The following is a 27,890-nucleotide window of genomic DNA, read 5'->3' as shown; positions in this document are numbered from 1 at the left end:
TCCACTTTTCCAGGTGGACAGTTATGTTTCAGTTTGGTTCAAGATATGTGATTCACCGTTGAGCATAGCTTTAAATCAAATATACTGATAACTAACCCCAATTAATATTGTTCTAGTCCAGGACCACCATTTTCGTCTGTATGAGGAAAATCGTCATGACTTCAGAGGGACTCCTCCTTCCGTGACTTTGCACCAATCGTAGAGCGGGATGCTGCTAAGCACTGCCTTTTTTTCTGTTGCTCCTTAAAGTCAACCTTGCTTTATCAGTGGGCAAGAAACCGGTACATCAGTCATACGAGCTGGACAAATAGCTAGCTATACGAGGCTAACCCATTTTGACGGACTCAAATGTTACATGAGTGACAGCTAGCTAACGCGTTAGCGGCTAGGTGGCTGACAAGCTAGCGATGATCGTGGTTTTATTGTTTGCCCTGTCAAAACCGTTATTTTTAGCCGGCTAACGTTACCTTTTGCATATTCTGTCAATCATCGAGATCAACTCAAATGGCAGAGAACTGGCAGGACGCGACCTGTCAACAGGTCAAGTTGATAGCAGGTCGCCTGAATGAGCTTCTTTCCACTGGCCTAGACCTCTTGCACTCAGAACTCGGGGTGGATTTTGGAGTGAAGCCCGAGATTCCGCCATGGTTGATCTTCTTAGCAGCGTGCATTGGGCTCGTGCTAATGGTGGCTATGTGGGCCTCCGCATGTCGCAGGCTCTTCAAGAAGCGACCGACCATAGTTGAAATTGAGACCGTTGAAAGCACTAAACCAGCTTCTATCAAGGTGGCAAAAACAGAGGAACCGAAAAAAGCGAAAAGGAAAACTACAGAAAAGGTAACGTTTTCAATGTTTGCTTACTAGCTAATTTTGACAGCTCTATCACAGTAGCTAGCTAGTAGTAGCCGACATTAGCATGATTAGGCTAGCTAGATTAACGTTAACGTGTCACATGAGCCAAACTAATATTTGTTTTTAAATTCAGCCTTGTCTTTTCTTTTGCCCCACAGAAATCACAGCCAAATGGTAGTGTAGTTGCTGAGCTACAAGAGGACGTCAGAGTGACTGAAGACAACCTGCCAGTAGTGCCACATCATTCTCCTCAAATCAAGACAGAAAAGGCTTCTGAGGTAGGCCTAATGTTGCTTGTTGAGGCAAATGCTTGTATGCTATCCTGGGAGACTGTAGTGAAAGTTGAATCTGTATACAAAACAAATTCCTTTGTATGCAAAATAATTTCAGATCTGCTTGGTTATAGCTAGCTACATTATATCCTAACTTCTGCACTAAACATGCCTTGAAGATGAGAACCGGCCTTATGGCGTTTGTAGTGGAGTTTTACTAGTGATGATGTGGCTTTTAGACTAGAGGCCTGCCTCCCTTCGGACGCCTACTGTCCTGTGGCGTGCGGTGTCTGGTTGCCAGATATTAATTTGCAGATGTAGCAAATCCTAAAGGATGGGACAGATGGCTTCCTTACCTAGCTAGTGTCAAATGTGTCTCCTCCATGATCAAATACAGCTCTCAACCCAGTTGACTGTCAGTTAATACTCTTTATAGTTGTTTTTGGCATCAATCTGCTTTGAGGGGCTGACACTTAAAATGTAATACTTTTTATTTGATTTATAGCATTTGAGATTGTAAGGACTGTATAGCCTATAAATTACATGTCAAAAGGCTCTTGGTAGACAGATTTGTGATTTCATATGTATATATTTATTTTAGAACGAGCTTGACAGTGTTGACTTGATTGACTTTAATAACATAAATAACATAATAACATGTTCTAATGGTGCAGGGGGTGATGAGTCTGGTACCACTTTCCCTTTCTTTTGCCTTGTAGCATTAATCCACCATGTTGAATTCTATATGTTTAGGTAAAGAAGACCAAGAAGAAGCAGAAACAGGCAGTAAAGGAGGCTAAGACTGCTTCTTCTCATGGCAAGGAATCAGAGGAAGGTATGCCATAAAGCACCACCACTAATATCACCAAGTGTTTCAATCGTTTGTGCCTAGCAAAGCACAGTGGGGGCTTACATTTACAGATAAATATTACGTCCTTGCAGAGAAATTGAAATTATTCATATTTTAATGTGTTAGATGAAATCAATCATTCATGCATTCATAGACTATTTGACCAGGATTTTCTTTTTTGGGGGGGTGTGCACTGCCCTAGGATCAGCGTTCTCCCTTTCTAAACTTTCCTTAACGTTAGAATTATTCCACAAGACTGAGGATGGATCAGCTCCAAGACAGATCACCTATGGTTACAAATATTGAGGCAGCTTATTCTAACGCTTACCCTATAATAATGCACTAAATTCAGATTGTGCACGTTACACATGAAATATATAGAAACATGTATCGGTAGCTTACAAATAGTGTGAACTCAATTGCATTAACATGAAATTGATTTCCATATCATTAAAATATATACAGTTGAAGTCGGAAGTTTACATACACCTTTGCCAAATTAATTTCAAATCAGTTTTTCACAATTCCTGACATTTAATCCTAGTAAAAAAATCCCTGTTTTAGGTCAGTTAGGATCACCACTTTATTTTAAGAATGTGAAATGTCAGAAAAATAGTAGAATTATTTCAGCTTTTATTTCATCACATTCCCAGTGGGTCAGAGTTTACATGCACTCAATCGGTATTTGGTAGCATTGCCTTTAAATAGTTTAACTTGGGTCAAACATTTCGGGTAGCCTTCCACAAGCTTCCCACAATAAGTTAGGTGGATTTTGGCCCATTCCTTCTGAGAGAGCTGGTGTAACTGAGTCAAGTTTGTAGACCTCCTTACTCGCACACGCTTTTTCAGTTCTGCCCACACATTCTCTATAGGATTGAGGTCAGGGCTTTGTGATGGCCACTCCAATGCCTTGACTTTGTTGTCCTTAACCTGTTGAGTGTAGGGGGCAGTATTTTGATGTTTGGATGAAAAACGTACCCAAATGAAACTGCCTATTTCTCAAGCCCAGAATCTAGAATATGCATATAATTGTCAGATTAGGATAGAAAACACTAAAGTTTCCAAAACGGTCAAAATATTGTCTGTGAGTATAACAGAACTGATATTGCAGGCAAAAACCTGAGGAAAATCCAACCAGGAAGTGCCTAAGAGAAACAAATCTCCCTGTTCCATTGCATGCCTTCTCTCCAGTTAAATGGATATCAACCCGATTCCTGTCCACATGGTGTGAACAGTCTTTAGACATAGTTTCAGGCTTTTATTCTGAAAAATAAGCGAGAACAATCACGTGTGTCAGTGGATGGCTGGGTGCCAGCAGAGTTTTGCATGCGCAACAGCTTGGAGCAGACATTGTCTCTCTCTCTCTCCTATTGAAAAAGCTAGGGTCCGGTTGAAATATTATCGATTATTTATTGTAAAAACAACCTGAGGATTGATTATAAAAAACGTTTGACATGTTTCTACGAACTTTACGGATACTATTTGGAATTTTAGTCTGCCTGTCATGACCTGCACGAGCCTGTGGATTTCTGAACAAAACGCGCCAACCAAATGGAGGTTTTTGGATATAAAAATAATCTTTATCGAATAAAAGGAACATTTATTGTGTAACTGGGAGTCTTGTGAGTGCAAACTTCCGAAGATCATCAAAGGTAAGCGATTCATTTTTAGTTGAGATGTTGCTTCAGTATCTCCACATAATTTTCCTCATGATGCCATCTTTTTTTGTGAAGTGCACCAGTCCCTCCTGCAGCAAAGCACCCCCACATCATGATGCTGCCACCCCCTTGCTTCACGGTTGGGATGGTGTTCTTCGGCTTGCAAGCATCCCCTTTTTCCTCCAAACATAACGTTGGTCATTATGGCCAAACAGTTCTGTTTTTGTTTCATCAGACCAGAGAACATTTCTCAAAAAAGTACGATCTTTGTCCCCATGTGCAGTTGCAAACTGTAGTCTGGCTTTTTTATGGTGGTAATTGGAGCAGTGGTTGCTTCCTTGCTGGGCGGCCTTTCAGATTATGACGATTTTGGACTCGTTTTACTGTGGATATAGATACAGTGCCTTGCGAAAGTATTCGACCCTCTTGAACTTTGCGACCTTTTGCCACATTTCAGGCTTCAAACATAAAGATATAAAACTGTATTTTTTTGTGAAGAATCAACAACAAGTGGGACACAATCATGAAGTGGAACAACATTTATTGGATATTTCAAACTTTTTTTAACTAATCAAAAACTGAAATATTGGGCGTGCAAAATTATTCAGCCCCTTTACTTTCAGTGCAGCAAACTCTCTCCAGAAGCTCAGTGAGGATCTCTGAATGATCCAATGTTGACCTAAATGACTAATGATGATAAATACAATCCACCTGTGTGTAATCAAGTCTCCGTATAAATGCACCTGCACTGTGATAGTCTCAGAGGTCCGTTAAAAGCGCAGAGAGCATCATGAAGAACAAGGAACACACCAGGCAGGTCCGAGATACTGTTGTGAAGAAGTTTAAAGCCGTATTTGGATACAAAAAGATTTCCCAGGCGAATACTTTCGCCAGGCACTGTACTTTTTTACCCGTTTCCTCCAGCATCTTCACAAGGTCCTTTGCTGCTGTTCTGGGATTGATTTGCACTTTTCGCACCAAATTATGTTCATCTCTAGGAGACAGAACACGTCTCCTTCCTGAGCGGTATGACGGCTGCGTGGTCCCATGGTGTTTAAACTTGCGTACTATCGTTTGTACAGATGAACGTGGTACCTTCAGGCATTTGGAAATTGCTCCCAATGATGAACCAGACTTGTGGAGGTCTACAATTTTTTTTATGAGATCTTTGCTGATTACTTTTGATTTTCCCATGATGTCAAGCAAAGAGGCACTGAGTTTGAAGGTAGGCCTTGAAATACATCCACATGCACACCTCCAATTGACTCAAATTATGTCAATTAGCCTATCAAAAGTTTCTAAAGCCATGATGTCATTTTCTGGAATTTTCCAAGCTGTTTAAAGGCACAGTCAATTTAGTGTATGTAAACTTCTGACCCACTGGCATTGTGATACACTGAATTATAAGTGAGTGGTCTGAGGCAGTTGTTAAATAACAAGTATTTTCAAGAGCAACTTTAGATATGATGGTTTTGGGAAACAGCTCGGAGATGTAACGGTGTTCCTAAGAAGGATCTAACGATGAACATAGTCTTGATGGTTTTGGGAAACCGGACTCAAAGCCTTGACATTCTCACAGTGGATTTGAACACGAGATGTAGGCCTATTTAACTTCCTCCCACTAACCTTCCATGTCTATCAGTATCAGGCACCTGGGAGACCAAGATCAGTAACAAGGAGAAGCGTGAGCAGCGCCGTAAAGACAAGACCTCCGGTGACGGCTCAGGGAGCCCTGGAGGAGTGGATCCTCTGCCTAGTACTCCTCCCACCGAGTCAACCAAGGCCAGCCCCAAAGCTGCATCCCCTGGGTCTGTCTCTGAGAAGAAGGAAAAGAAGAAGAAAGGTAAAGCTAGCTTGTCTATCTCCTTATGGTATACCTCTCTGCTGGCAAAAGGCTGCAGCTGAGCAGGCCTGAGCTTGGTTAAAGACTCACACACTTTCACAAACTTTCTGTAAACACCCGTGGTGTAAAAAATACTTTAAATTACTACTTAAGTAGTTTTTGGGGGTATCTGTACTTTACTTTACTATTTATATTTTTGACTACTTTTACTTCACTACGTTAAGAAAATATTGTACTTTTTACATTTTCCTTGACACCCAAAAGTACTCGTTACATTTTGAATGCTTAGCAGGACAGGACAATTGTCAAATTCACACACTTATCAACCGAACATCCCTGGTCATCCCTACTGCCTCTGATCTGGCGGACTCACTAAACACGCATGCTTTGTTTGTAACTTATGTCTTAGTGTTGGAGTGTTCCTGGCTTTCTGTAAATAAAAAAAAAACAAGAAAATGGTGCCATCTGGTTTGCTTAATATAAGGAATTTATACTTTCATTTTCACTTAAGTATATTTTAAACCAAATACTTTTAGACGTTTACTCAAGTAGAATTTTACTGGGTGATTTTTACTTGAGTCATTTCTTTTAATTTATCTTTACTTTCACTCAAGTATGGCAGTTGACCAGGTGGACAGCTAAGGTACTTTTTCCACCACTGGTAAACAGACTAATTTGGCATCCAGGGAGACTGCTACTCTGTCTTCTCCTGTTATTGAGTTCTGCTGGTTCCCTGTTGGTCAGACCTTCTGTAAGTACATACCCTGGAGGACTCTGAGCCCAGAGAGAGAGGTGCTGCTTGTCAACTGCTCTGTTAGCCTAGAATCCAAACTGACATGTGTTTTCCCACTGAAACAATAGAGAAACTGAGCATATCAGTTTGGATTCCAGGCTACTGCTCTTTTTGTGTTGACCTGCTCTCCCTTTGCAAATAGGAAATATAAATGTATATGGAAATATAGCTACAGCCTTGCCTTCAAACAACACTTATTTCCCAAGGAGAATCCTCCAAAACCAAAGCTGAGAAAGCAGATGCTGTCGCTGCTGTTGCTGTAGTCAGACCTCAAGGTAAAAAATACACATTCATTAAAATTAGCATCTGATTAAGGGTTAGGAGAGAAGTTCATGAAAGGGAGAAATCAAATCATGTCCCATTTTAAGAAAACAAATTAGCTACATTCTCTTACTTGTACAGTACTTGGTTGGAGTCATTTTCTTTGACAAACTATTTAAAGTGGTGCCAATGTGTGGATGTTCTTGAAGGTTGTTAAATGTGTGTGTGTTGGTGTCAGCTATCAGCAGTGAGGAGGCTCCGGTAGTGACTGAAGAACGGCCTGACCTGGCTGTGACAGCCCAAGAGGCCCCAGCCCTTACCATTTTTCCTGATGAGGGGCACTGGACCACTCCTGAGAGCAACCAAGACACCGCTGTCTGGGGGCAGGAGACTGAAGGTAATGATAGTAGTAATATTTCCCTGGAGTATGCACGGCATATATACAGTTGTGGCCAAAAGTTTTGAGAATGACACAAATATAAATTTCCACAAAGTTTGCTGCTTCAGTGTCTTTAGATATTTTTGTCAGATGTTACTATGGAAAACTGAAGTGTAATTACAAGCATTTCATAAGTGTCAAAGGCTTTTATTGACAATTACATGAAGTTGATGCAAAGACTCAATATTTGCAGTGTTGACCCTTCATTTTCAAGACCTCTGTCAATTAACTTCTGGGCCACATCTTGACTGATGGCAGACCATTCTTGCATAATCAATGCTTGGAGTTTGTCAGAATTTGTGGGTTTTTGTTTGTCCATCCGCTTCTTGAGGATTGACCACAAGTTCTCAATGGGATTAAGGTCTGGGGATTTTCCTGACCATGGACCCAAAATAGCGACGTTTTGTTCCCCGAGCCACTTAGTTATCACTTTTTCCTTATGGCAAGGTGCTCCATCATGCTGGAAAAGGCATTGTTCGTCACCAAAGTTGCTCTCGGAGGATGTGTTGGTACCATTCTTTATTCATGGCTGTGTTCTTAGACAAAATTGTGAGTGAGCCCACTCCCTTGGCTAAGAAGCAACCCCACACATGAATGGTCTCAGGATGCTTTACTGTTGGCATGACACAGGACTGATGGTATTTAATTGCAATTCATCTGATCACTCTTCATAACATTCTGGAGTATATGCAAATTGCCATCATACAAACTGAGGCAGTAGACTTTGTTGAAATTCATATTTGTGTCATTCTCATAACTTTTGTCCACGTCTATACATATAATCAAATCAAACTTTATTAGTCATATGCAGGGGATACAGAAAAGTTTACACAGTACAATTACATTTTTACTGGCAGGAGTTTTTTTCACTGAGGTTTGCTTTTGCGATGTGTTATTAGGAGGATGCACTGTCAATGATGCGGGGATAACATCAGGTAATGGAGTGAATGTTCGTTGTATACTCCTGGTGTAGGATCACCTTTTGGCCTCTAGATGGCATGGTTTACAGTACAGACAAGTATACTGCCCTAAAAAGGCAAAATGCACAAACTATGAATTTGGTCAAAATATTTGATCTGTTGTAATGGCCAGGTATATTATCTGATTAATATGGTATTTAGCTTCCTGACACAAGAACAAGCCAGTTAATCAGAGTATATCATGGAGTATCAGAAATTGCGGTCTGTCTAGACAGAAAAAGACAAGTCAGATTTTGCAGTAAAAAAAATACTTAGTTACTGCTTTTGCCTTTGTAGGGCAGTATAGATATTTAATCAGATTGTATAATATGAAAAAAATGATCTATTAAAACGATTTAAAAAAATCATATGGCAATATTAGTTTGAGTGTATTGATGATAGTCCGCCATGAAGCCAAGTTGATGTGTGCTCGGTCTAAAAACAATTGTGCTTTCACCCATTAGCTGTTAGGTGTTCAAGGAATTAGGTGTTAGGAATTAGCTGTTAGGTGTTCAAAGGTTAGGGGATGGGATGACCTGAAATTCTGCTTTCACAAAATGTTATGTTTTCAAATTAAACACACTACCTTGCTCTTGTTAAAGCTTTTAGACGTGATTTGTTTTTAGAACCCCAGCTGCTATGTCCCAGCCCGCCTAAGCCCCAAGTGGAAGACGAGTGGTCTGGTCTGAGTAAGTAAAACAACTTTACACTGGCAATAAAAGTCATATAGCAGGGATTATATAACCAATTATGTGCCACGACCTGTTCTATCTTGATCACATAATGAGTAGCTATACGGGTTGCAAGGTGGTCTGTAGATCAGTGATTCTGCACAGTCCAACTGTATTGTTGTCAGGAGACTGCTGTAGGAGTGAAAATCATAATCTCTGTCTGAACCATGTGTTTTAAAGGTTGTGTATTTGTGAAGTGTTATAACTAGAGCTTTCCTCTGGATGTGTTTTCAGATGGTGATGGGTCTGCTGCTGCAGCAGACGGGTACTCTGACTGGAATGCCCCAGCGGAGGGGTGGGAGAACTATGGGGAACTCCCTGCTCCAGTACAGGCTGTCCCCCCTGCCCTCGAGGAGCCCCTGCCAGAGACTGTCAAGGTTAGTCGCCAGTTGTGACATCACTTTTTAGGTGCCCCTCACGAGAGGTTTTTAACATCAAGGGCCTGTTCCTGGTTAAATAAATAACATGCTTTATATTTAAATAGTCTAAATATAATCTAGGGAAGTTGAGGAGAGAAAGAAACCATCTCCAGTGATGTTCCTGGTTAAACAGAACATTTCATCATGGAGAGATGTCAGGGATGTAATTTAAATATTGCATTTAAAAACCTCTAACCTTATGCATATGTGAGGATAGACTGACTGGTAGTGTGCACTACATTGTTGAAATGGGACTAGTTTGACAGGAGTGCAACAGTAGCTTACAAAGAGACCATGCTCTATCCTCTACAAGGTTCTGCACGGAGTAGTAGTAGTAGTGATTTGGGGATTTTCGTTTTAAAAGCCTCTGACGAACAAAACTGCACATTTTACATTTCAGGAGCCTTCTCGTGTATAAAAAATATCTGCTGCTTACTGTACGCACTCCCCTTGTTATTATTTAGACTTTTTAAGCTCAAGTTGGGGAAAGGTTGTCAGGTTAAGTTGATTTGGGTTGAGCAGTCTAGATCTGTCAAATATTTAATTTAGTTTTGTACTTTGAATGTTGTTTCACAGCAGGTATCTGATGAAGAGAGAGAAAAGGCGGAGCCTGCCGCTGATGGGACTGGTAAATTGAAAAAGAAGAAAAAGAAGAAGAAGAAGCAAGCTGAAGATGCTGTAGTTACTGGCCAGGTATCACCGTAGACTAAGCACTAACTGGATTCCGCTAACATTATTACGATGTTACTATAGCAATTAGTCTTATTACACAGGAATAGAGAAACTTAATTTAAACTGTTACCATCACTCATTAGAACTATATTGCTGAGTCCCTCATTGAGTCATTGCTACCTGTGATCTTCCTGATTGGTTCAAATTTGGTCTGTCTGTTATTGACAGGAGTCAGAGGAGCCAAGTAAAAAGGTTGTTACTGAGGCCAAGGTGAAGAAGCAGCCAATCAAGGAGCCTGCTGCTCCTACTGTCCAGGCTGTCAACGCTGCTGCTGTGAAGGTTGGTGACACTGTTCTATTGACCTCAATGTCCGCGTCTCAAATGGCACCCTATTCCCTAATAGTGTACTACTTTTGACTTGGGCTCGTAAGGACAATAAAGGAAATAGGGTGCCATTTAGGACACAATTTCTGTCTGTTTAGTGGATCCCTGTTGGCCCAAGAGCACCCCCAGAGGCAGAGGTTCTTTACAGCCTCTTTAATCCCAAGGTTTCTTCCCGCAGGCAAGAGTGGAGCAACCAGTGGTGGTTCAGAACACAGCCCCCATCGCACAAGTGCCACCCCAACCCGCAGAGACAAAGCCTACTGCCAAGCAGAACAGTCTACCTGCTCCAACACATAGTAAGTGTATCAGAACTAAGTGTGAATCACACTGGAGTCTGGTCTAGTGGTAGTGCTGCAGACCCTGGACTACGTATCTCTGCCAGCAGCTGGGGTCCGATCCCTGCATACATCTTACTTCACTTTATACTTTCCTCTATTCTGTATCTCCACTCATTTCTTGCTATACTATGATCACAATAGAAACACATCATTAATATTAAAGAAGGAATAGCTTTACCTTGCCCTCAAACCATTCAGATCTAGACAAATTAGTGGGCTGCTTGGTGTTGTTCCTGGGCAGGGCTGCCATGTTGTGTGAATGATTGGGCCACCAAGCTGCCTGCTCACCTTCTTCCTAACCAGATGTCGTCCCCTAGTTGTGGCAACATGTAGCTATTCATTTCTGGAGACGTAGAAAGCAGCTAGGCCAGGCTATTACTACCAGATGTCCCCTCCCTCTATTCAGTCTGATTGGCTATCCCAGCTCTGAACTAGTGCATCAGCCCTTTTCTTTAATGTATCATTGCAAAATTTCTGTAAATTTCCCAAAATTCTCAGATTTTCCTGAAATCCTATTTAGAAGATTCCTGGAATTAATTTTGGAATAAGAAGGAAGTCCGGGAATCCTCAGAGGGAAAGTTACTGAAATGTTGCAACCCTAAAAACACAAGGCTGTATACAGGCAGGGCTGCAGTTCTCTCTCAGCCTCCACTCAAACTTCACTACACTGTGCATTGTTTCTCAATCCACTCCCCCACGGGGTTGCACCTTTTTGTTACACTCCAGTTAATATCCAAGCTAGAGGTCGACCGATTAATCGGAATGGACGATTAATTAGGGCCGATTTCGGTATTTTTGGACACCAATTATGGCCGATTGCACTCCACGAGGAGACTGCGTGGCAGGCTGACCACCTGTTACGCGAGTGCAGCAAGGAGCCAAGGTAAGTTGCTAGCTAGCATTAAACTTATCTTATAAAAAACAATCAATCTTAACATAATCACTAGTTAACTACACATGGTTGATATTACTAGTTTATCTAGCTTGTCCTGTGTTGCATATAATCTATGCGGTGCCTGTTAATTTATCATCGAACACCGCCTACTTCGCCAAACGTGGGGTGATTTAACAAGCGCATTCGTGAAATTAAAAGCACTGTCGTTGCACCAATGAACCTAACCATAAACATCAATGCCTTTTTTTTAATCAGTACACAAGTATATATTTTTTAAACTGCATATTTAGTTAATATTGCCTGCTAACATGAATTTCTTTTAACGAGGGAAATTGTCACTTCTCTTGCGTTCTGTGCCAGCAGAGTCGGAGTACATGCAGCAGTTTGGTCCGCCTGGCTCGTTGCGAACTGTGTGAAAACCATTTCTTCCTAACAAAGACCGTAATTAATTTGCCAGAATTGTACATAATTATGACATAACATTGAATGTTGTGCAATGTAACAGCAATTTTAGATTTAGGGATGCCACCCGTTCGATAAAATACGGAACGGTTCCGTATTTCACTGAAAGAATAAACATTTTGTTTTTGAAATGATAGTTTCCGGATTTGGCTTAATGACCTAAAGCTTGTATTTCTGTGCTATTATAATTATATCTGATTTGATAGAGCAGTCTGACTGAGCGGTGGTAGGCAGCAGCAGACTCGTAAACATTCATTCAAACAGCACTTTCCTGCATTTGCCAACAGCTCTTCGCTGTGCTTCAAGCATTGAGCTGTTTATGACTTCAAGCCTATGAACTCCTGTGATTAGGCTGGCAATACTATAGTGCCTATAAGAACATCCAATAGTCAAAGGTATATGAAATACAAATGGTATAGAGAGAAGTCCAATAATTCCTATAACTATAACCTAAAACGTCTTACTTGGGAATATTGAAGACTCATGTTAAAAGGAACCAACAGCTTTCCTATGTTCTCATGTTCTGAGCGAGGAACTTAAACGTTAGCTTTTTTCCATGGCACATATTGCACTTTTATTTTCTTCTCCACTTTTTTGCATTATTTAAACCACATTGAACATGTTTAATTATTTATTTGAGACTAAATAGATTTTATTGATGTATTAAATTAAGTTAAAATAAGTGTTCATTCAGTATTGTTGTAATTGTCATTATTACAAATATATACAGTGCCTTGCGAAAGTATTCGGCCCCCTTGAACTTTGTGACCTTTTGCCACATTTCAGGCTTCAAACATAAAGATATAAAACTGTATTTTTTTGTGAAGAATCAACAAGTGGGACACAATCATGAAGTGGAACGACATTTTGGATATTTCAAACTTTTTTAACAAATCAAAAACTGAAAAATTGGGCGTGTAAAATTATTCAGCCCCCTTAAGTTAATACTTTGTAGCGCCACCTTTTGCTGCGATTACAGCTGTAAGTCGCTTGGGGTATGTCTCTATCAGTTTTGCACATCGAGAGACTGAAAGTTTTTCTCATTCCTCCTTGCAAAACAGCTTGAGCTCAGTGAGGTTGGATGGAGAGCATTTGTGAACAGCAGTTTTCAGTTCTTTCCACAGATTCTCGATTGGATTCAGGTCTGGACTTTGACTTGGCCATTCTAACACCTGGATATGTTTATTTTTGAACCATTCCATTGTAGATTTTGCTTTATGTTTTGGATCATTGTCTTGTTGGAAGACAAATCTCCGTCCCAGTCTCAGGTCTTTTGCAGACTACATCAGGTTTTCTTCCAGAATGGTCCTGTATTTGGCTCCATCCATCTTCCCATCAATTTTAACCATCTTCCCTGTCCCTGCTGAAGAAAAGCAGGCCCAAGCCATGATGCTGCCACCACCATGTTTGACAGTGGGGATGGTGTGTTCAGCTGTGTTGCTTTTACGCCAAACATAATGTTTTGCATTGTTGCCAAAAAGTTCAATTTTGGTTTCATCTGACCAGAGCACCTTCTTCCACATGTTTGGTGTGTCTCCCAGGTGGCTTGTGGCAAACTTTAAACAACACTTTTTATGGATATCTTTAAGAAATGGCTTTCTTCCATAAAGGCCAGATTTGTGCAATATACGACTGATTGTTGTCCTATGGACAGAGTCTCCCACCTCAGCTGTAGATCTCTGCAGTTCATCCAGAGTGATCATGGGCCTCTTGGCTGCATCTCTGATCAGTCTTCTCCTTGTATGAGCTGAAAGTTTAGAGGGACGGCCAGGTCTTGGTAGATTTGCAGTGGTCTGATACTCCTTCCATTTCAATATTATTGCTTGCACAGTGCTCCTTGGGATGTTTAAAGCTTGGGAAATCTTTTTGTATCCAAATCCGGCTTTAAACTTCTTCACAACAGTATCTCGGACCTGCCTGGTGTGTTCCTTGTTCTTCATGATGCTCTCTGCGCTTTTAACAGACCTCTGAGACTATCACAGTGCAGGTGCATTTATACGGAGACTTGATTACACACAGGTGGATTGTATTTATCATCATTAGTCATTTAGGTCAACATTGGATCATTCAGAGATCCTCACTGAGCTTCTGGAGAGAGTTTGCTGCACTGAAAGTAAAGGGGCTGAATAATTTTGCACGCCCAATTTTTCAGTTTTTGATTTGTTAAAAAAGTTTGAAATATCCAATAAATGTCGTTCCACTTCATGATTGTGTCCCACTTGTTGTTGATTCTTCACAAAAAAATAGTTTATATCTTTATGTTTGAAGCCTGAAATGTGGCAAAAGGTCGCAAAGTTCAAGGGGGCCGAATACTTTCGCAAGGCACTGTATAATAAATAAATAAAATTGGCCGATTTAATCGCTATCGGCAGTATTTGGTATCGGCGTTAAAAAATCATAATCGGTCGACCTCTAATCCAAGCCCTTGATTGGATGATTTAGGTGGTAGTACTGGGCTGGAACAAAAATGTTCACTCTGGTGATCCTTTTGGAATGGATTCTACACACTTCCTTGTTCTAAAGTCTTATTTGTTTCTTTTATTTTATACAACCTGTGTCTTGTCTTAGGAGTCCTGTATTGTAAGACTTATCTCCCTGTGTTTTTCCCCATAGAAGAGAGCCAGCCTTCCAAACCAGTGATGAAGAAGAAACGGGCAAGAAGAGAAACATGAATTGTAGTCATGAACATGAAGTGTTATGCAAAATACTTTGGATAAAACAGCTGTTCATCCTGTTTGTGCAACATTTAAATACTTGCCCTTTTAAAAAAAAAAATGAAATATCAAACTTCTAAGTTCTGACCGGCCAGCTTCATGTCCAAAATGCAGCCTGGTCAAGCAGACTGGATCTAGATTAACTGCAAAGCTAAATTCTGCGATTCTGATCAATATCGTAGTGTGGACACACACATATGAAAACTGTTTTCCAATTCCAATGAATCTTTCGAACGATCATGTTTGATGATTAGACATCTAGAAAATGACTAATAAATCCTGATTTAATAGGGATTGGGATGTTGTGGCTTTGAGATTAATATTATAGAGGAAGGTTCAGCTGAGTCACGTTAACATTACTGGCCTTTATTCTGCAGTCTTTGTTTGCTGTTTATATCGTTAACCATATTGGTGCAGTGACTCATGCTCAAAAGGTCAAGTCCAACACTATAGGGTCGTGTTCAATAGGACACATGGCAGCAAACCGTTTTGAAAGGGAAAAACTAAATAAGCGATTGCTATCTGACAAGTTCAGGTAGTCCTCCCCGTTTCAGTCCATGTTGTACTGTTTGGTGCCTAATGAACACGACCCAAGGGAATCATGTTTAGCATTTGGATGCAGGTGGTGTTAGTGGTATCTGCTGTACATGGAAAAGAGACATACTTTCAGTTACTTGCTGTTATTTTGACCATCAGTGTTGTGCTCAGATGTGTAGTTGCTTCTACCATTGATGGCTGTGTTGTCCTGTCCACCCGTGGTTGATGATTCAAAAGTCCTTTACCTTTTGTAACCTCTTTGTAATAAAAACGCTTCAAGCCATATGTAAAAAATAATACAAAATAAAGGCCCTTTTCTATATTTGATTTGTCCATTTTGTATTTCTGTTTTTCCTATTAATCAGTTAACTATTTTTCAGTTTTTTTTTTTTAGCAACTGACTGGTGTGTAGTGAAAAGTAATGTTTAGTTCTGCTGTAGACGAGATGGTTTCAAACTGCTTTAATCAATGATGTACTTGTAATGATGCAGTAATCAGGAATACAATTTGATGCCTTAATTGGTTGGGTAATGTAGGCATGTGCTCTACCAACAGTTTTGATGTATTGTCTTATGTTGGACCATGTTTATTCTGCACACACACTGAACCTTTCTCCACTTGTCTGTCTTCCTCTGGAAATGTGAATTGCTTCCATTTCTCCTGATTGGGGACAGTAATGTCTGAATTATTTAAATTGTGTTTGATACTTGTCCTTTACCTCTGTCTTTATTGTCAGAATGTTCCAAATGCAATAGATTCAAATATGCCCTTTCTGTTAATTTCTACCATAAAGATCCTAAAGAAAGGCATTATTGTGACGTGTAAATATTATCAATCAACATAGCAGGCAGCTACAGCATAACTATTTAAATTTCCCGGTTTTGGTGAGGGATGATGGGAACATTATTCTCGAAACAACTAGTTACATCACCGGCTCTTGATCCTATCCAGCTCAGGTCACATGCTCCAATGTTTGCTACTTGCCTGAGTTGATCGCTAGAGCCGGCGTGAGAGTGTTATCGCTAATTGCAGACGACACCGCGCTTGCCGGAGAAGAAATTCACTTCGATCTATTTGGATTGTTTATCATTAACAGTTAGATATAGATATCTGTGAAGTGCCTCATCCTTGGATTGTAAAATATGATTTCCCCGTGGGACCGATGGCATTCCACCAGATGCTGCCTGTGCTGTCATGTCCGCACGGGCACTGTTATCCTGGGGGTTTGGTATATGGTGAGCATTCACAGTCGCTATTATTCACAACACTATTTAGATTGGCTCAACAACCAACAAAAACAGTTATTATTTGTAGGACATTTTTCCATGTTCAATGTTCATTTTTATCCAGCAGAAAGTGGTCTCATTGTGCTTGGCTGCAAGTGATAACATTTATTTAATGGATTGTTTTAATTATGGACGAATAAGTTATTCCGCTAAGGATTCCAAGAAGGGGTTAACGTAACCAAACACCAGTGGGGGAAAAACGTTAATGAATTGTTCAGTACACTCAGCCCTTCAGGACAGGTTACAGGTCTTGTGTCAGGTCTTGTCAGGACGCCTTTAGGCTATGGCAATAATGAATTTTCCATTGTGCACTTATATAGAGTTAATTCAAAAGTTAATGCACCATTGCTATCCTTGTGGACTCGTTCCATCATGTTGACATTAAATTGAATGTCAGCCTACACTGCTGAGTTAGAGGTGGTTCACTCAAATTATAAAATGACTGTTTCCTTACCTGGAACACAGCCAAATAGTTCCTAAGTAATGAATCCTATGATGAAGTAATTTGGGTGAGCAAGTTATCCCTTTATAATAAAGGCTGAGCTATTATGTATCTGTATCCTCCTGTCAGTCAGACTGGTCCTGATGTCTTTGTGTTTAGCTGATCAATGCCATCAAATGCTTGTGGAGCCTTTCCTTCATGTTGAAGTTGAAATGTCTAAATGTATCCTATTCCTATCGTGTTTGTCAGTCTAAATGTCCTTATGTCTTAATGTCCTTTAGCTGATCAATGCGGTGGTGTTACTCATCCTCGTCACGGCCCTGGGTGATCCTGACCAGTACCATCTGACCAGCGCTGAGCTGGCTAACGACTTAGATGACATGGATGACGCCAGTAAGTAGCCTATGGCTTTATGCTGGGATAGATGTGTGTGACGTTGCATAGGCCTGCCCACGCCTCCTTAGTAGCCTGACGGGCCAGTGTGTTTGTGCTCTAGCCAACTCCTCTATCTGTTGTGTATGTGATGACAACGATGGAAACTACTATGGCGTTACGCATCATTGCCAAAACTACTGGCTTTATAAATCACTTGATATCATTGAAAGCAGTCAATAGTCAGTATTTCTCTCACTTCACAATAAAGCCGATCAAATCTCTCAGTCCGTGGGCACGCATGTCTAATGTTCAGTTGTGTTGGGTATTTTCACAAACTTGCTAAATCAGCTAGGTCTTGCCCAGGTTGGAAGTGAACTGTAGCAGCATATGCTGGCCAAATTGACATGTCTGCCTTTGGTTGTCTGTACAGTAGTGTCTGATTGAAACTGACTGAGTTGACCCAGTTCCGGTCAGATTAAGCGGTCCTGTGATCTCTTTTGCCATTGGTCCAACTGGCCCTGCATTAGGCAGGCCATAGAAATATAATTACTAGAACGGCCATCCCTGTTCAAATCAATGTGCCATGATAGGTGGAACTGCAAATTTCTATGAGGTAGGCAGTGATTCAGTTCAGGCTAGTTACAGAACTAAAGCAGACTGGCTTTTGTTCTGTTCTGTTGGAGCAGACTACTGTGTTCTCTGGGCTGTGCACAGATGGACAGGATTACTGTGACGCTGACAGTCAGTGACATAGTATTTTTGTTTTCTGTGAAATCCACTCAATGTCATGGTATCAAGATCAGGTTACATCTACTCAGAGCAAGTTGGGTCATTTTCACATAATCAGTGTCAAACTAGGAATGAGCTGAGTTTATTATAAGCTTATAAATTACTGTGAGATTAATTCAATCACCACCCAAGGGTAAACACAAAGTGATTTTCCCATCATTTGCTACAGTTGTTAATTTATTTGAATGCAGACCTTGTATACAGTATGATTCCCTTCTATTCCAGACATGTGTATTGCTTCAGCGATCTCGTTGCTGATGATACTAATTTCTGGGATGGCGACCTACGGTGCGTATAAGGTAAGCAAATGTCACATCAATAGCGTTCTGCTGTTGCTCGTACTGGTATACTACGTCTGCTCTCGTAAGAATGAATAGAGATGAAGACACTAGGAGAATCGTCCAAATATAGTTTAAACGTTATTGTCCAAATGTAGTTTAAAACCAAACTTTCAAATCAAGATTTACAGACATGGTCTTGAATGGCTGGGTCCCACTGGAGTAAGTTTACCAAACCTCCCACCAGAAACACATTGATTTACGTTTAATGCATCGTTCAGAAGGTTTTGTTTGAATCATATTTTTTTCAGATAGATATAGTAGTCTTTCCTGCAGCTGCAGCTCTTCAGATGCTATTCCCTCGTGGCTAACATAAAACTGTTTTTCCTGTTTCAGCAACATGCTGCTTGGATCATCCCATTCTTCTGCTACCAAGTCTTTGACTGTGCACTGAACACCCTGGTGGCTGTTAGTATTGTGGTCTACCCCAACACCATACAAGATTACCTCCAACAGCTGGTAAGAAGGACTCCAAAGTCAAACTCTTATTCTAATAAAGTCCCTGAAATGACACTCTATTGCCTGTATAATGCACTAGATAGTGCACCATATAAGGAATTGGGTGCCATTTTGGATGTAGCCACCACACTCTTTACCCCCAATCTCACTGCAGCTGATTTTGTCTATCTATCTGGTGTCACCCTCACAGCCTGAGAACTTCCCCTACAAAGAGGACATCATGGCCATGAGCAATGTGTGCTTGGTCTTCATCGTGCTCCTCTTCATCGGATGCATTCTCACCTTCAAGGTAACTGCTACTGAACTGACACACGCACATTTCCCTACCACAGATTCCTAACACATTGTATAAGTTTTGTTACTTACTGTATCAGTGACAAAACAGTGCTTATGCTGTGTGAGAGGAAAATGGTGTTCATCTGGGGAAGTTGTTCAGGTTATTTTTATGGCAGAAACCTTTGCCGGACGGACAGAGGATTCTGCAGAGGTTCAAACGTCTGGCAGGAGCCGTTTCACAAGGCTGTTTTCATAACACCATAATGGGAGCCATTGAGGTAGTGCCCTCGTCAGTGTTGCTCTTGGCCCATCCAAGTTAGAAAGCTTTCACATTAGCTCTGACAAACTGTCAGATGATGCCAATTGCCAACGTCCCACCACACTATACAACTCTGTTTTATGGCATTGCAAAAGCCCCTCTAAATGGCCTGCTAGCTCTATTAGGCTGCTGCTACAGAGCTCCTGTGTCGTACAAAGACCATCCAGATGGAGGGAAACAGATTGAGAGAAAGAGGATGTGTTTTATTTTTTATAGACTTCAGTAAGGCTCTGTGTCACCATGTAAAACTGTGGAGATACCTTACTGAGAGCATCTTAATGCAAACATGCTATAATAATGAGGATGACCACACGTTTCTATTACTTCTGGTCCAATCCAAAAGTAAGGGTCGATACGTAGCTCAGCTGTCAGTGAGTGATAATTGTTCTGTATAGATGTTGCTACCTCTACCAGCATATCATCCACAGAGGATTGACGATTGTATGTGAGTTTAGCATGTTGAGGAATGTCTTTTGGAATTTCTTACAGAATGTCTATAGACAGTATATACCATATGGAGGTCTACAGTTTTTACTGCACATTGTTGAAGAGACTGTAAAATTGACAATTCAGGTGTCAATTCATTTAAGTGGTGTGTGCAGTGGGATATATATAGAGCATTCGGAAAGTATTCCGACCCCTTCACTAAATCCACATTTTATTCTAAAATTGATTTAATAAAACAGTTTCTTAAGCAATCTACACACAATACCCCATAATTGCAAAGCGAAAACAGGTTTTTAGAAATGTTTGCACATTTTATTAAAAATAAAAAACAGATACCTTATTTACATAAGTATTCAGACCCTTTGCTATGAGACTCTAAATTGAGCTGAGGTGCATCCTGTTCCCATTGATCATCCTTGAGATGTTTATACTATTTGATTGGAGTCCACCTGTGGTCAATTCAATTGAATGGCCATGATTTGGAAAGGCACACCTGTCTATAAAAGGTCCCACAGTTGACAGTGCTTGTCAGAGCAAAAACCAAGCCATGAGGTTCAAGTAATTGTCCATAGAGCTCCGAGACAGGATTGTGTCGAGGCACAGGTCTGGGGAAGGGTTCCAAACATTTCTGTAGTATTGAAGGTTCCCAAGAACACAGTGGCCACCACCATTCTCAATTGGAAGAAGTTTGGAACCACCAAGACTCTTCCTAGAGCTGGCCGCCCGGCCAAACTGAGCAATCGGGGGAGAAGGGCCTTGGTCAGGGAGGTGACCAAGAACCCAATGGTCACTTTGACAGCGCTCCAGAGTTTCTCTGTGGAGATGGGAGAACCTTCCAGAAGGAGAACCATCTCTGCAGCACTCCACCAATTAGGCCTTTATGGTAGAGTGGCTAGACGGAAACCACTCCTCAGTAAAAGGCACATAACAGCCCACTTGGAGTTTGCCAAAAGGCACCTAATGAACTCTAACCATGAGAAACAAGATTCTCAGGTCTGATCAAACCAAGATTGAATTCTATGGCCTGAATGCCAAGCGTCACGTCTGGAGGAAACCTGGCATGGTGGTGGCAGCATCATGCTGTGGGGATGTTTTTCAGTGGCGGGGACTGGGAGACTAGTCAGGATTGAGGAAAAGATGAATGGAGCCAAGTACAGAGATCCTTGATGAAAACCTGCTCCAGAGCGCTCAGGGGCGAAGGTTCACCTTCCAACAGGACAATGACCCTAAGCACACAGTCAAGACAATGCGGGAATGGCTTTGGGAAAGTCTCTGAATGTCATTGAGTGGCCCAGCCAGAACCCGGACTTGAACCCGACCTGAAAATAGCTAAGCAGCGACGCTGCCTATCCAACTTGAGAGAGCTTGAGAGAATCTGCAGAGAAGAATGGGAGAAACTCCCCAAATGTAGGTGTGCCAAGCTTGTAGCGCCATACCCAAGAAGACTCAAGGCTTTAATCGCTGCTAAAGGTGCTTCAACAAAGTACTCAGTAATGGGTCTGAAAACATTTGTAAATGTTATATATAGAAATGTGCAAATTCTAAAAACCTGTTTTGGCTCTGTCATTATGGGGTATTGTGTGTAGATTGATGGGGAGGGGGCAATTTAATCCATTTTGGAATAAGGCTGTAACGTAACAAAATGTGGAACAAGTCAAGGGGTTTGAATACTTTCCGAATGCACTCTGTACATACAGCTGAGCTCAGTCCTAGACTGTTTTATAGTTGCCTACTGCTTTACCAGATGATGATGTTTGCCTGGACAGGACAGAACCACAGAAAGCTACCTGAGCTTGTTTTTGTGCCACCCTCCTGAATGAGCTGTACTATACTATACCTTTCTGCAATGGACTGGACAGTGAGTCTTGTAATTTTGTGAATGAATGACACCCCTCTGCATTGGGCTGGAGATTGAATCTGAATGCTTTCTGAATGAATTATACAGTCTCCCTTTGGATTAAGATGAATATTTAGCCTTTGACAGATACTGTACCTTATCTTTATCAGCAGCTGACATTTCTTTTATTTGATGTCTTTGATAATGGTTTTCCCTTTGCAGGCGTACCTGATAGCGTGTGTGTGGAACTGCTACCGGTATGTGCGTGCAAGAAGCACCACAGAAGTCCTGATATACGTCACTACTAATGACACCACGGTAAGTCACAGGACACAAGCATCTATTTCAATTGCTGTACAGTACATAAATTACAATTCCTACATTATGACATGGTGGGTTTGTTTTTTTATTTTCTACCAGTCTGCTGTAGTTACTACAGGGTAATACAATGTAGTATATTTCCTCTGTTCAGTTAGTTGGGTTTGAAAGAAACTGATATATACTCAAGACAAACCACCTCTGTGAATGCTAACCACCTTTTTGACAGTTATATTTTTCCGCATTGCATTTACTCCTACAATAATATGTTGTAATTTCCAACTCAAACAGCAGCTGAAAAAATATACTGTTTCTGTTATTCACTCTAACCCTTTGCTTGCAGAGTTGAAAACAATCTAGATGTTTACCAGTGCTGTATTATCATATATCTAATCTACTCTATAATTACCCTCCCTTCCTCATAAACTCCCTCTGCTTTGTGCTTTTCATTCTGGAGAAATCTTTAGATAAATGTTTTTTTATGATAGATTTCTCGGTGTGATGCTATTGTGTGTTTACAAAGAAAACATAGAAACCTCACATCCAATGGAAAAAAGATGAACTTATTCCAGGTCACGGATCAGGTTCCTATTATGCGTAGGTTAGGTTCCCTTCAAGACGGTGAGGGAGAGCGCATTTCAACAGTTAAGCCATCATGTCAGTATAGGAAGGAAGTATAAAGTTGTAGTAAGTTGGGCTGTAGTAAGGGGCTTTGCGTGGATGAGGCTCCAGTCCACACTGGAAAACTCATTAATATGGCTACAGTACATTGGCCACCTACTCATTGAAAAGATCTCGGTCTGTCTCTCTCTTTCTCCTACTGGTATCATGTAGCCCAAGCTTGGCCACCTGGCTGCTTATCCTCTGCTTCCGCTGCAGATATTACAACACGTTATCCACTGTTGAACCAGGGGAGGGGAGAAATACAGCCTGAAAACATGGCAAGGATCTAGTTTAGTGATCAGACCGTTGCAGCACTGCTCATCCAGCTAGCCTGGGGGAAGAGGATTACTGTGTGATGTCACAATGCAGGTGTAGGAGAGGAGAGGGAGGAGTTGTCAGAACAGTGTTTGTACCTCAACGATGAGAGTCAGAACAATACCATTATCAGGACTTTTTGTTCTACCCGTAGAATGTGTCACTATATAATGTTGTAATTGACAAGAGTTTGATATCTAAAAGGGATGGAGTAGGCTTATGTAAATTCGATTTTTATTTGTCCCCAGAATATAAACCTTAAATTCCAAGCCACTACGAATGGTTCATGATGCTCATGGTTTGTTTTGAACATGGAGAGCACGGGCCGGCTATAGATGGCCCGCAAGTTTTTAATGTTTCAGTTTAAAATGGACATGTGTAATACAATCTCTCTTTGGGCTTAGTTGTGGTCAATTTACAGCGTACAAACTATTTTTATGTACCGGCCCCCAGACCATCCCCTCCGACCAAAAATCAAAATCTAGTTTTTGTACCATGTTGTGTTGCTACTGTGTTGTTGTGTTGCTACCATGCTGTGTTGTCATGTTGCTGCCATGTTGTGTTGTTGTCTTAGGTATCTATTTATGTAGTAGTGTCTCTTGTCATGATGTGTGTTTTGTCCTACATTATTATTATTTTTATCCCAGCCCCCGTCCCCGCAGGAGGCCTTTTGCCTCTTGGTAGGCCGTCATTGTAAATAAGTATTTGTTCTTAATTGACTTGCCTATTTAAAGAAAAAATAATTGCCTACCCCTGATGTAGAGGAATGACGTGATGTTTTGGTGTAAAACACCTTAGCTATGAAGGGACTGGACGAGACTGCTCTTTTTAACCATTCAAATCATTAGTCAAATGTGCTAGAAAAACAACATACTGCCTGCCATGCTTTCCGTAGGTCTAGGCTTTTCAATTAAGGCTTCCAGTGGGCAAGTGGTCAGACAATATTCTGGTAGACCACCAGTCTATGGGAGTGTTCTGATTCCCTACTTCTCTCCTGAAGTGTGCACTCCCTTACTCCCCTCCTGAACTTAAATGCTGTTGATTGAGGGATTTAGAGGAAGTTTCCTACACCAGTCCATTCCTTTTAAATCTATCGTGGGGATTGACCGACTGCACACTTCATGTGTAAAGGTAGACTGCAGCCATCTGTGTATTATTGACAGGTTATTATAATCAGGGATACTGCATTGCCTTCCGACAGGTGGCGTCACTCCTACACGACGCTAAGCCCTCGAACAGAGCAGATGGAGTCGCGCTATCTGACGTAAGACAATATTGGGGATAGCCTACTGTAGATGTGATGTCTTCCACATTTCTGAAAGTCGGTATGTCTGGACTGAGCGGAGCCACCGAGGGGGCGGTTTTCCAGACACACGTTGCTTTTTAGTCCAGGACTCGACCTAATCTGTGTCCGGGAAACCACCCCGTGAATGAAGTATAGCTTCAGGACATCAAGCACAATGTGTAGTGTTAAATCACTGGTCTGAGATCAGAAAGGTCCACCATGACATGGACTCCAGTCTGGACTGTAATGCCATTATGCCCCTAACCAGTGCCTTACTGTTGTGTGTGAGGATGACAATGGCATTCTCTAACCATATTTTACAGTATCCTCTGACGGTGTTGTCCATCGAAAATGCATTGAATCATAGATGTTGCTTACAGTATGTCTCTGTGTCAGTAGGGAAACCAGGATGGGTTACATACATCTGAGACACACACACACGGCCAGCCATTTCCCATGATAGTATTTGGTTGGTTCCCCAGAGAGAGAGTGTAGTAGTCTGACGAGAGGACGTCTGAGACGGAGTTCTACTTTACCTCGTCAAAGACATAGAGGAACTGGCTGACTGAACCTGACTCATGTCAGTCAAATAGGATGTGAATGTGGTCTACAGTGGACTTGACTTGCTGTCTGAGAACCACAGTCACAGCCTGGAATCCAAACTGAGTATCACTCTGTTTCACTTCACTGATTTCAGTCTGGACCCGCTCCAGTAGTTTTGGACCACATTCATTCATGACCCTCTCTATAGTTTTGGACCACATTCATTCATGACCCTCTCTATAGATTTGGACCACATTCATTCATGACCCTCTCTATAGTTTTGGACCACATTCATTCATGACCCTCTCTATAGATTTGGACCACATTCATTCATGACCCTCTCTATAGTTTTGGACCACATTCATTCATGACCCTCTCTATAGATTTGGACCACATTCATTCATGACCCTCTCTATAGATTTGGACCACATTCATTCATGACCCTCTCTATAGATTTGGACCACATTCATTCATGACCCTCTCTATAGATTTGGACCACATTCATTCATGACCCTCTCTATAGATTTGGACCACATTCATTCATGACCCTCTCTATAGTTTTGGACCACATTCATTCATGACCCTCTCTATAGTTTTGGACCACATTCATTCATGACCCTCTCTATAGTTTTGGACCACATTCATTCATGACCCTCTCTATAGATTTGGACCACATTCATTCATGACCCTCTCTATAGATTTGGACCACATTCATTCATGACCCTCTCTATAGATTTGGACCACATTCATTCATGACCCTCTCTATAGATTTGGACCACATTCATTCATGACCCTCTCTATAGATTTGGACCACATTCATTCATGACCCTCTCTATAGATTTGGACCACATTCATTCATGACCCTCTCTATAGATTTGGACCACATTCATTCATGACCCTCTCTATAGATTTGGACCACATTCATTCATGACCCTCTCTATAGTTTTGGACCACATTCATTCATGACCCTCTCTATAGATTTGGACCACATTCATTCATGACCCTCTCTATAGATTTGGACCACATTCATTCATGACCCTCTCTATAGTTTTGGACCACATTCATTCATGACCCTCTCTATAGTTTTGGACCACATTCATTCATGACCCTCTCTATAGTTTTGGACCACATTCATTCATGACCCTCTCTATAGATTTGGACCACATTCATTCATGACCCTCTCTATAGATTTGGACCACATTCATTCATGACCCTCTCTATAGATTTGGACCACATTCATTCATGACCCTCTCTATAGATTTGGACCACATTCATTCATGACCCTCTCTATAGATTTGGACCACATTCATTCATGACCCCCTCTATAGATTTGGCCCACATTCATTCATGACCCTCTCTATAGATTTGGACCACATTCATTCATGACCCCCTCTATAGATTTGGCCTCTCAATAAACTTGTACCATATTCATTCACGGTCTCCCTTTCTCTCTCTTCGTCTTCTCTCATTTCTCTCGGTTCTCCCATCCAGACTATTATATAATCATTACAGATCTGTTTTGAAATCCTCTGTCATCCTCTCTATATATGACCATCGTGTCACTTCTGGGAGCTCACACTATTTTCACTTTATCCTCAAGAGTATATTTGACCAATTGCTGTTTGACCCACTACCAATATTACTGCTTGTAGTCTTTGCCAGTGACTAAATATATTCTAACCATGTCAAACAGTTTTGAACACTTTGTGTTCTGTTGTCAGTCACACGTTAGAAGAGACTGATCTTGATCACCCTTTATTCTGTATTCCCAGGTACTGTTACCCCCATATGATGACACCATGTCTATTCCATCCAAGAACGCTCCTCCCCCCTATGGGGCACCCTACATAGCATGAAGAACCTGGGCCGCTGTTCTGCTGACCAACTGGACCCCTTGTTACTACAGCAACCTGACATTCCAACCAGACCTGGGTCAACAAATAATATTTGTTTTCTTTCCAATACACTATGCATTTTATAGTTGGCATTTGATAACTGTCACACTGGGTGTGTGGTGTTAGCAGTAGTTTAATAAAGTTTACAAATATATATACTTTGACCCAGGCCCCAATACCACTGATTATTTCCAAAACATTTAACCTGCACACATTGACTTACTTACCTGTTACTGTGATACTGTTTAACATTATACTGTTTATTTGGAGTTATTTATTTTCACTGATCTACAGTTGAAACATCGAGCAGGAAAGAGTTCAAATATGAGCGCTAGTAGTGTGTGTAATAGAAGATATATATTTTCTTGCTTGTACTAAACTGTACTTCTACTTGTTCTCTACTGTCAGTCCTAGTCCAAAGGCCACCCACCAGAAAGGGTTTCCATGGTCTATGAAGCGAGTACTTGTGAGAGACCTACACAAATCAAATCAGGCACTGATTATATATAAAAAATATATATATTGCCCATGATTTAGGCTGGTCCCAGATCTGTATGTGCATTGTCATGTATGGCATGACGATTACAGTCAGAGAAGTTGGCTAAAGCACACACAGATCTGGAAACAGGCAAGTGGGGATTGTATCCTCGACTCAAAATATTTATTTGTTCTGCCCATGATCACTGTTCGTTGTTGGATTTCCTTTACAAACAACTTCCTTTCTGATTAGGGTGCACTGAGAGATGTATGAAGTGTTGCTATGCGCGGAAGGATCCCAAAGATTTAAAGCACCTGCCTGTAATCTAACAGATGATCGAAGAGCAGAAGTCATATCACCAAGTTACTCGTACGTTATTGTTTAGTGTGTGTAGAAAACTGTCATTATCCTGAATTATTACAACAGGACAGTGTTGAGTTGACCTTTATTTTAAAGGTGGAGTTTTAGGACTTGTACATTTGATCTTATATCTGTGTTGATTCCAATAAAGTAAAAAGTGGTGGTCCTGTTTTTTGAATTAAGCCAATGTAAGCGGACTGGACTGGTCTGCTCTGCTGGATGCAGTTATTGGCAAGCTGTTCCCCAGACGGGGGATGTCCTCTGAGGACTCCGTCACATTTAACCGTCTGCTGCTGCAGCATAAAAATACTATATTTATTTGTCCATTAAAAACACATTTAATTGACGGACAGATCTTGTGTTTTTATTTTGGGTTCTTAAGTGTC

At 41.0% G+C, this 27,890-nt stretch overlaps 2 protein-coding genes across 13 annotated transcripts; both read left to right on the top strand.

Moving 5' to 3' along the window:
• The first annotated feature begins 163 nt into the window (after window positions 1-163).
• Window positions 164-15,401, top strand: LOC110485403 (protein LYRIC). Of its 11 annotated transcripts, none has more exons than XM_021556491.3 (13): window positions 192-837; window positions 1,011-1,130; window positions 1,878-1,959; window positions 5,275-5,475; window positions 6,475-6,543; window positions 6,768-6,926; window positions 7,868-7,903; window positions 8,554-8,616; window positions 8,893-9,035; window positions 9,657-9,770; window positions 9,978-10,088; window positions 10,312-10,429; window positions 14,442-15,401. In XM_021556491.3, exons 1-13 carry the CDS (start codon window positions 505-507, stop codon window positions 14,498-14,500), a joined length of 1,608 nt encoding a protein of 535 aa, XP_021412166.2. In that variant the 5' UTR covers window positions 192-504; the 3' UTR covers window positions 14,501-15,401. The 11 variants fall into 11 exon arrangements, with proteins under 11 accessions (XP_021412202.1, XP_021412193.2, XP_021412166.2 ...); XM_021556485.3 differs by having other exon boundaries at window positions 9,654-9,770; XM_021556483.3 differs by having other exon boundaries at window positions 8,530-8,616.
• Window positions 15,402-15,970: 569 nt separating this feature from the next.
• Window positions 15,971-27,850, top strand: LOC110485460 (lysosomal-associated transmembrane protein 4B). 2 transcript variants are annotated; one of them, XM_021556532.3, is made up of 8 exons: window positions 15,971-16,314; window positions 17,089-17,200; window positions 18,197-18,270; window positions 18,646-18,768; window positions 18,959-19,057; window positions 21,870-21,965; window positions 24,145-24,207; window positions 26,544-27,850. In XM_021556532.3, the coding sequence occupies exons 1-8, from the start codon at window positions 16,222-16,224 to the stop codon at window positions 26,625-26,627; spliced, it is 744 nt and encodes a 247-aa protein (XP_021412207.1). In that variant the 5' UTR covers window positions 15,971-16,221; the 3' UTR covers window positions 26,628-27,850. The 2 variants fall into 2 exon arrangements, with proteins under 2 accessions (XP_021412207.1, XP_021412211.1); XM_021556536.3 differs by lacking the exon at window positions 24,145-24,207.
• Window positions 27,851-27,890: the final 40 nt, after the last annotated feature.

Source organism: Oncorhynchus mykiss, chromosome 2, assembly GCF_057628025.1.
Source record: "Oncorhynchus mykiss isolate SJ-2025 chromosome 2, ASM5762802v1, whole genome shotgun sequence".
NCBI lineage: Eukaryota > Metazoa > Chordata > Actinopteri > Salmoniformes > Salmonidae > Oncorhynchus > Oncorhynchus mykiss.
The sequence above is the reverse complement of the archived record's forward strand: the minus strand, read 5'-3'. Positions and strand labels throughout refer to the sequence as shown.

Excerpts from the sequence above, each read along its gene's own strand:
- LOC110485403 (XM_021556479.3), top strand. The coding sequence starts at position 505 with ATGGCAGAGAACTGGCAGGACGCGACCTGTCAACAGGTCAAGTTGATA. Across the intron at positions 838-1,010 it reads AAAGGAAAACTACAGAAAAG|AAATCACAGCCAAATGGTAG; the intron begins GTAACGTTTTCA and ends TTTGCCCCACAG. Across the intron at positions 1,131-1,877 it reads AGACAGAAAAGGCTTCTGAG|GTAAAGAAGACCAAGAAGAA; the intron begins GTAGGCCTAATG and ends CTATATGTTTAG.
- LOC110485460 (XM_021556532.3), top strand. The coding sequence starts at position 16,222 with ATGATTTCCCCGTGGGACCGATGGCATTCCACCAGATGCTGCCTGTGC. Across the intron at positions 18,769-18,958 it reads AAGATTACCTCCAACAGCTG|CCTGAGAACTTCCCCTACAA; the intron begins GTAAGAAGGACT and ends TCACCCTCACAG. Across the intron at positions 24,208-26,543 it reads ATGGAGTCGCGCTATCTGAC|GTACTGTTACCCCCATATGA; the intron begins GTAAGACAATAT and ends CTGTATTCCCAG.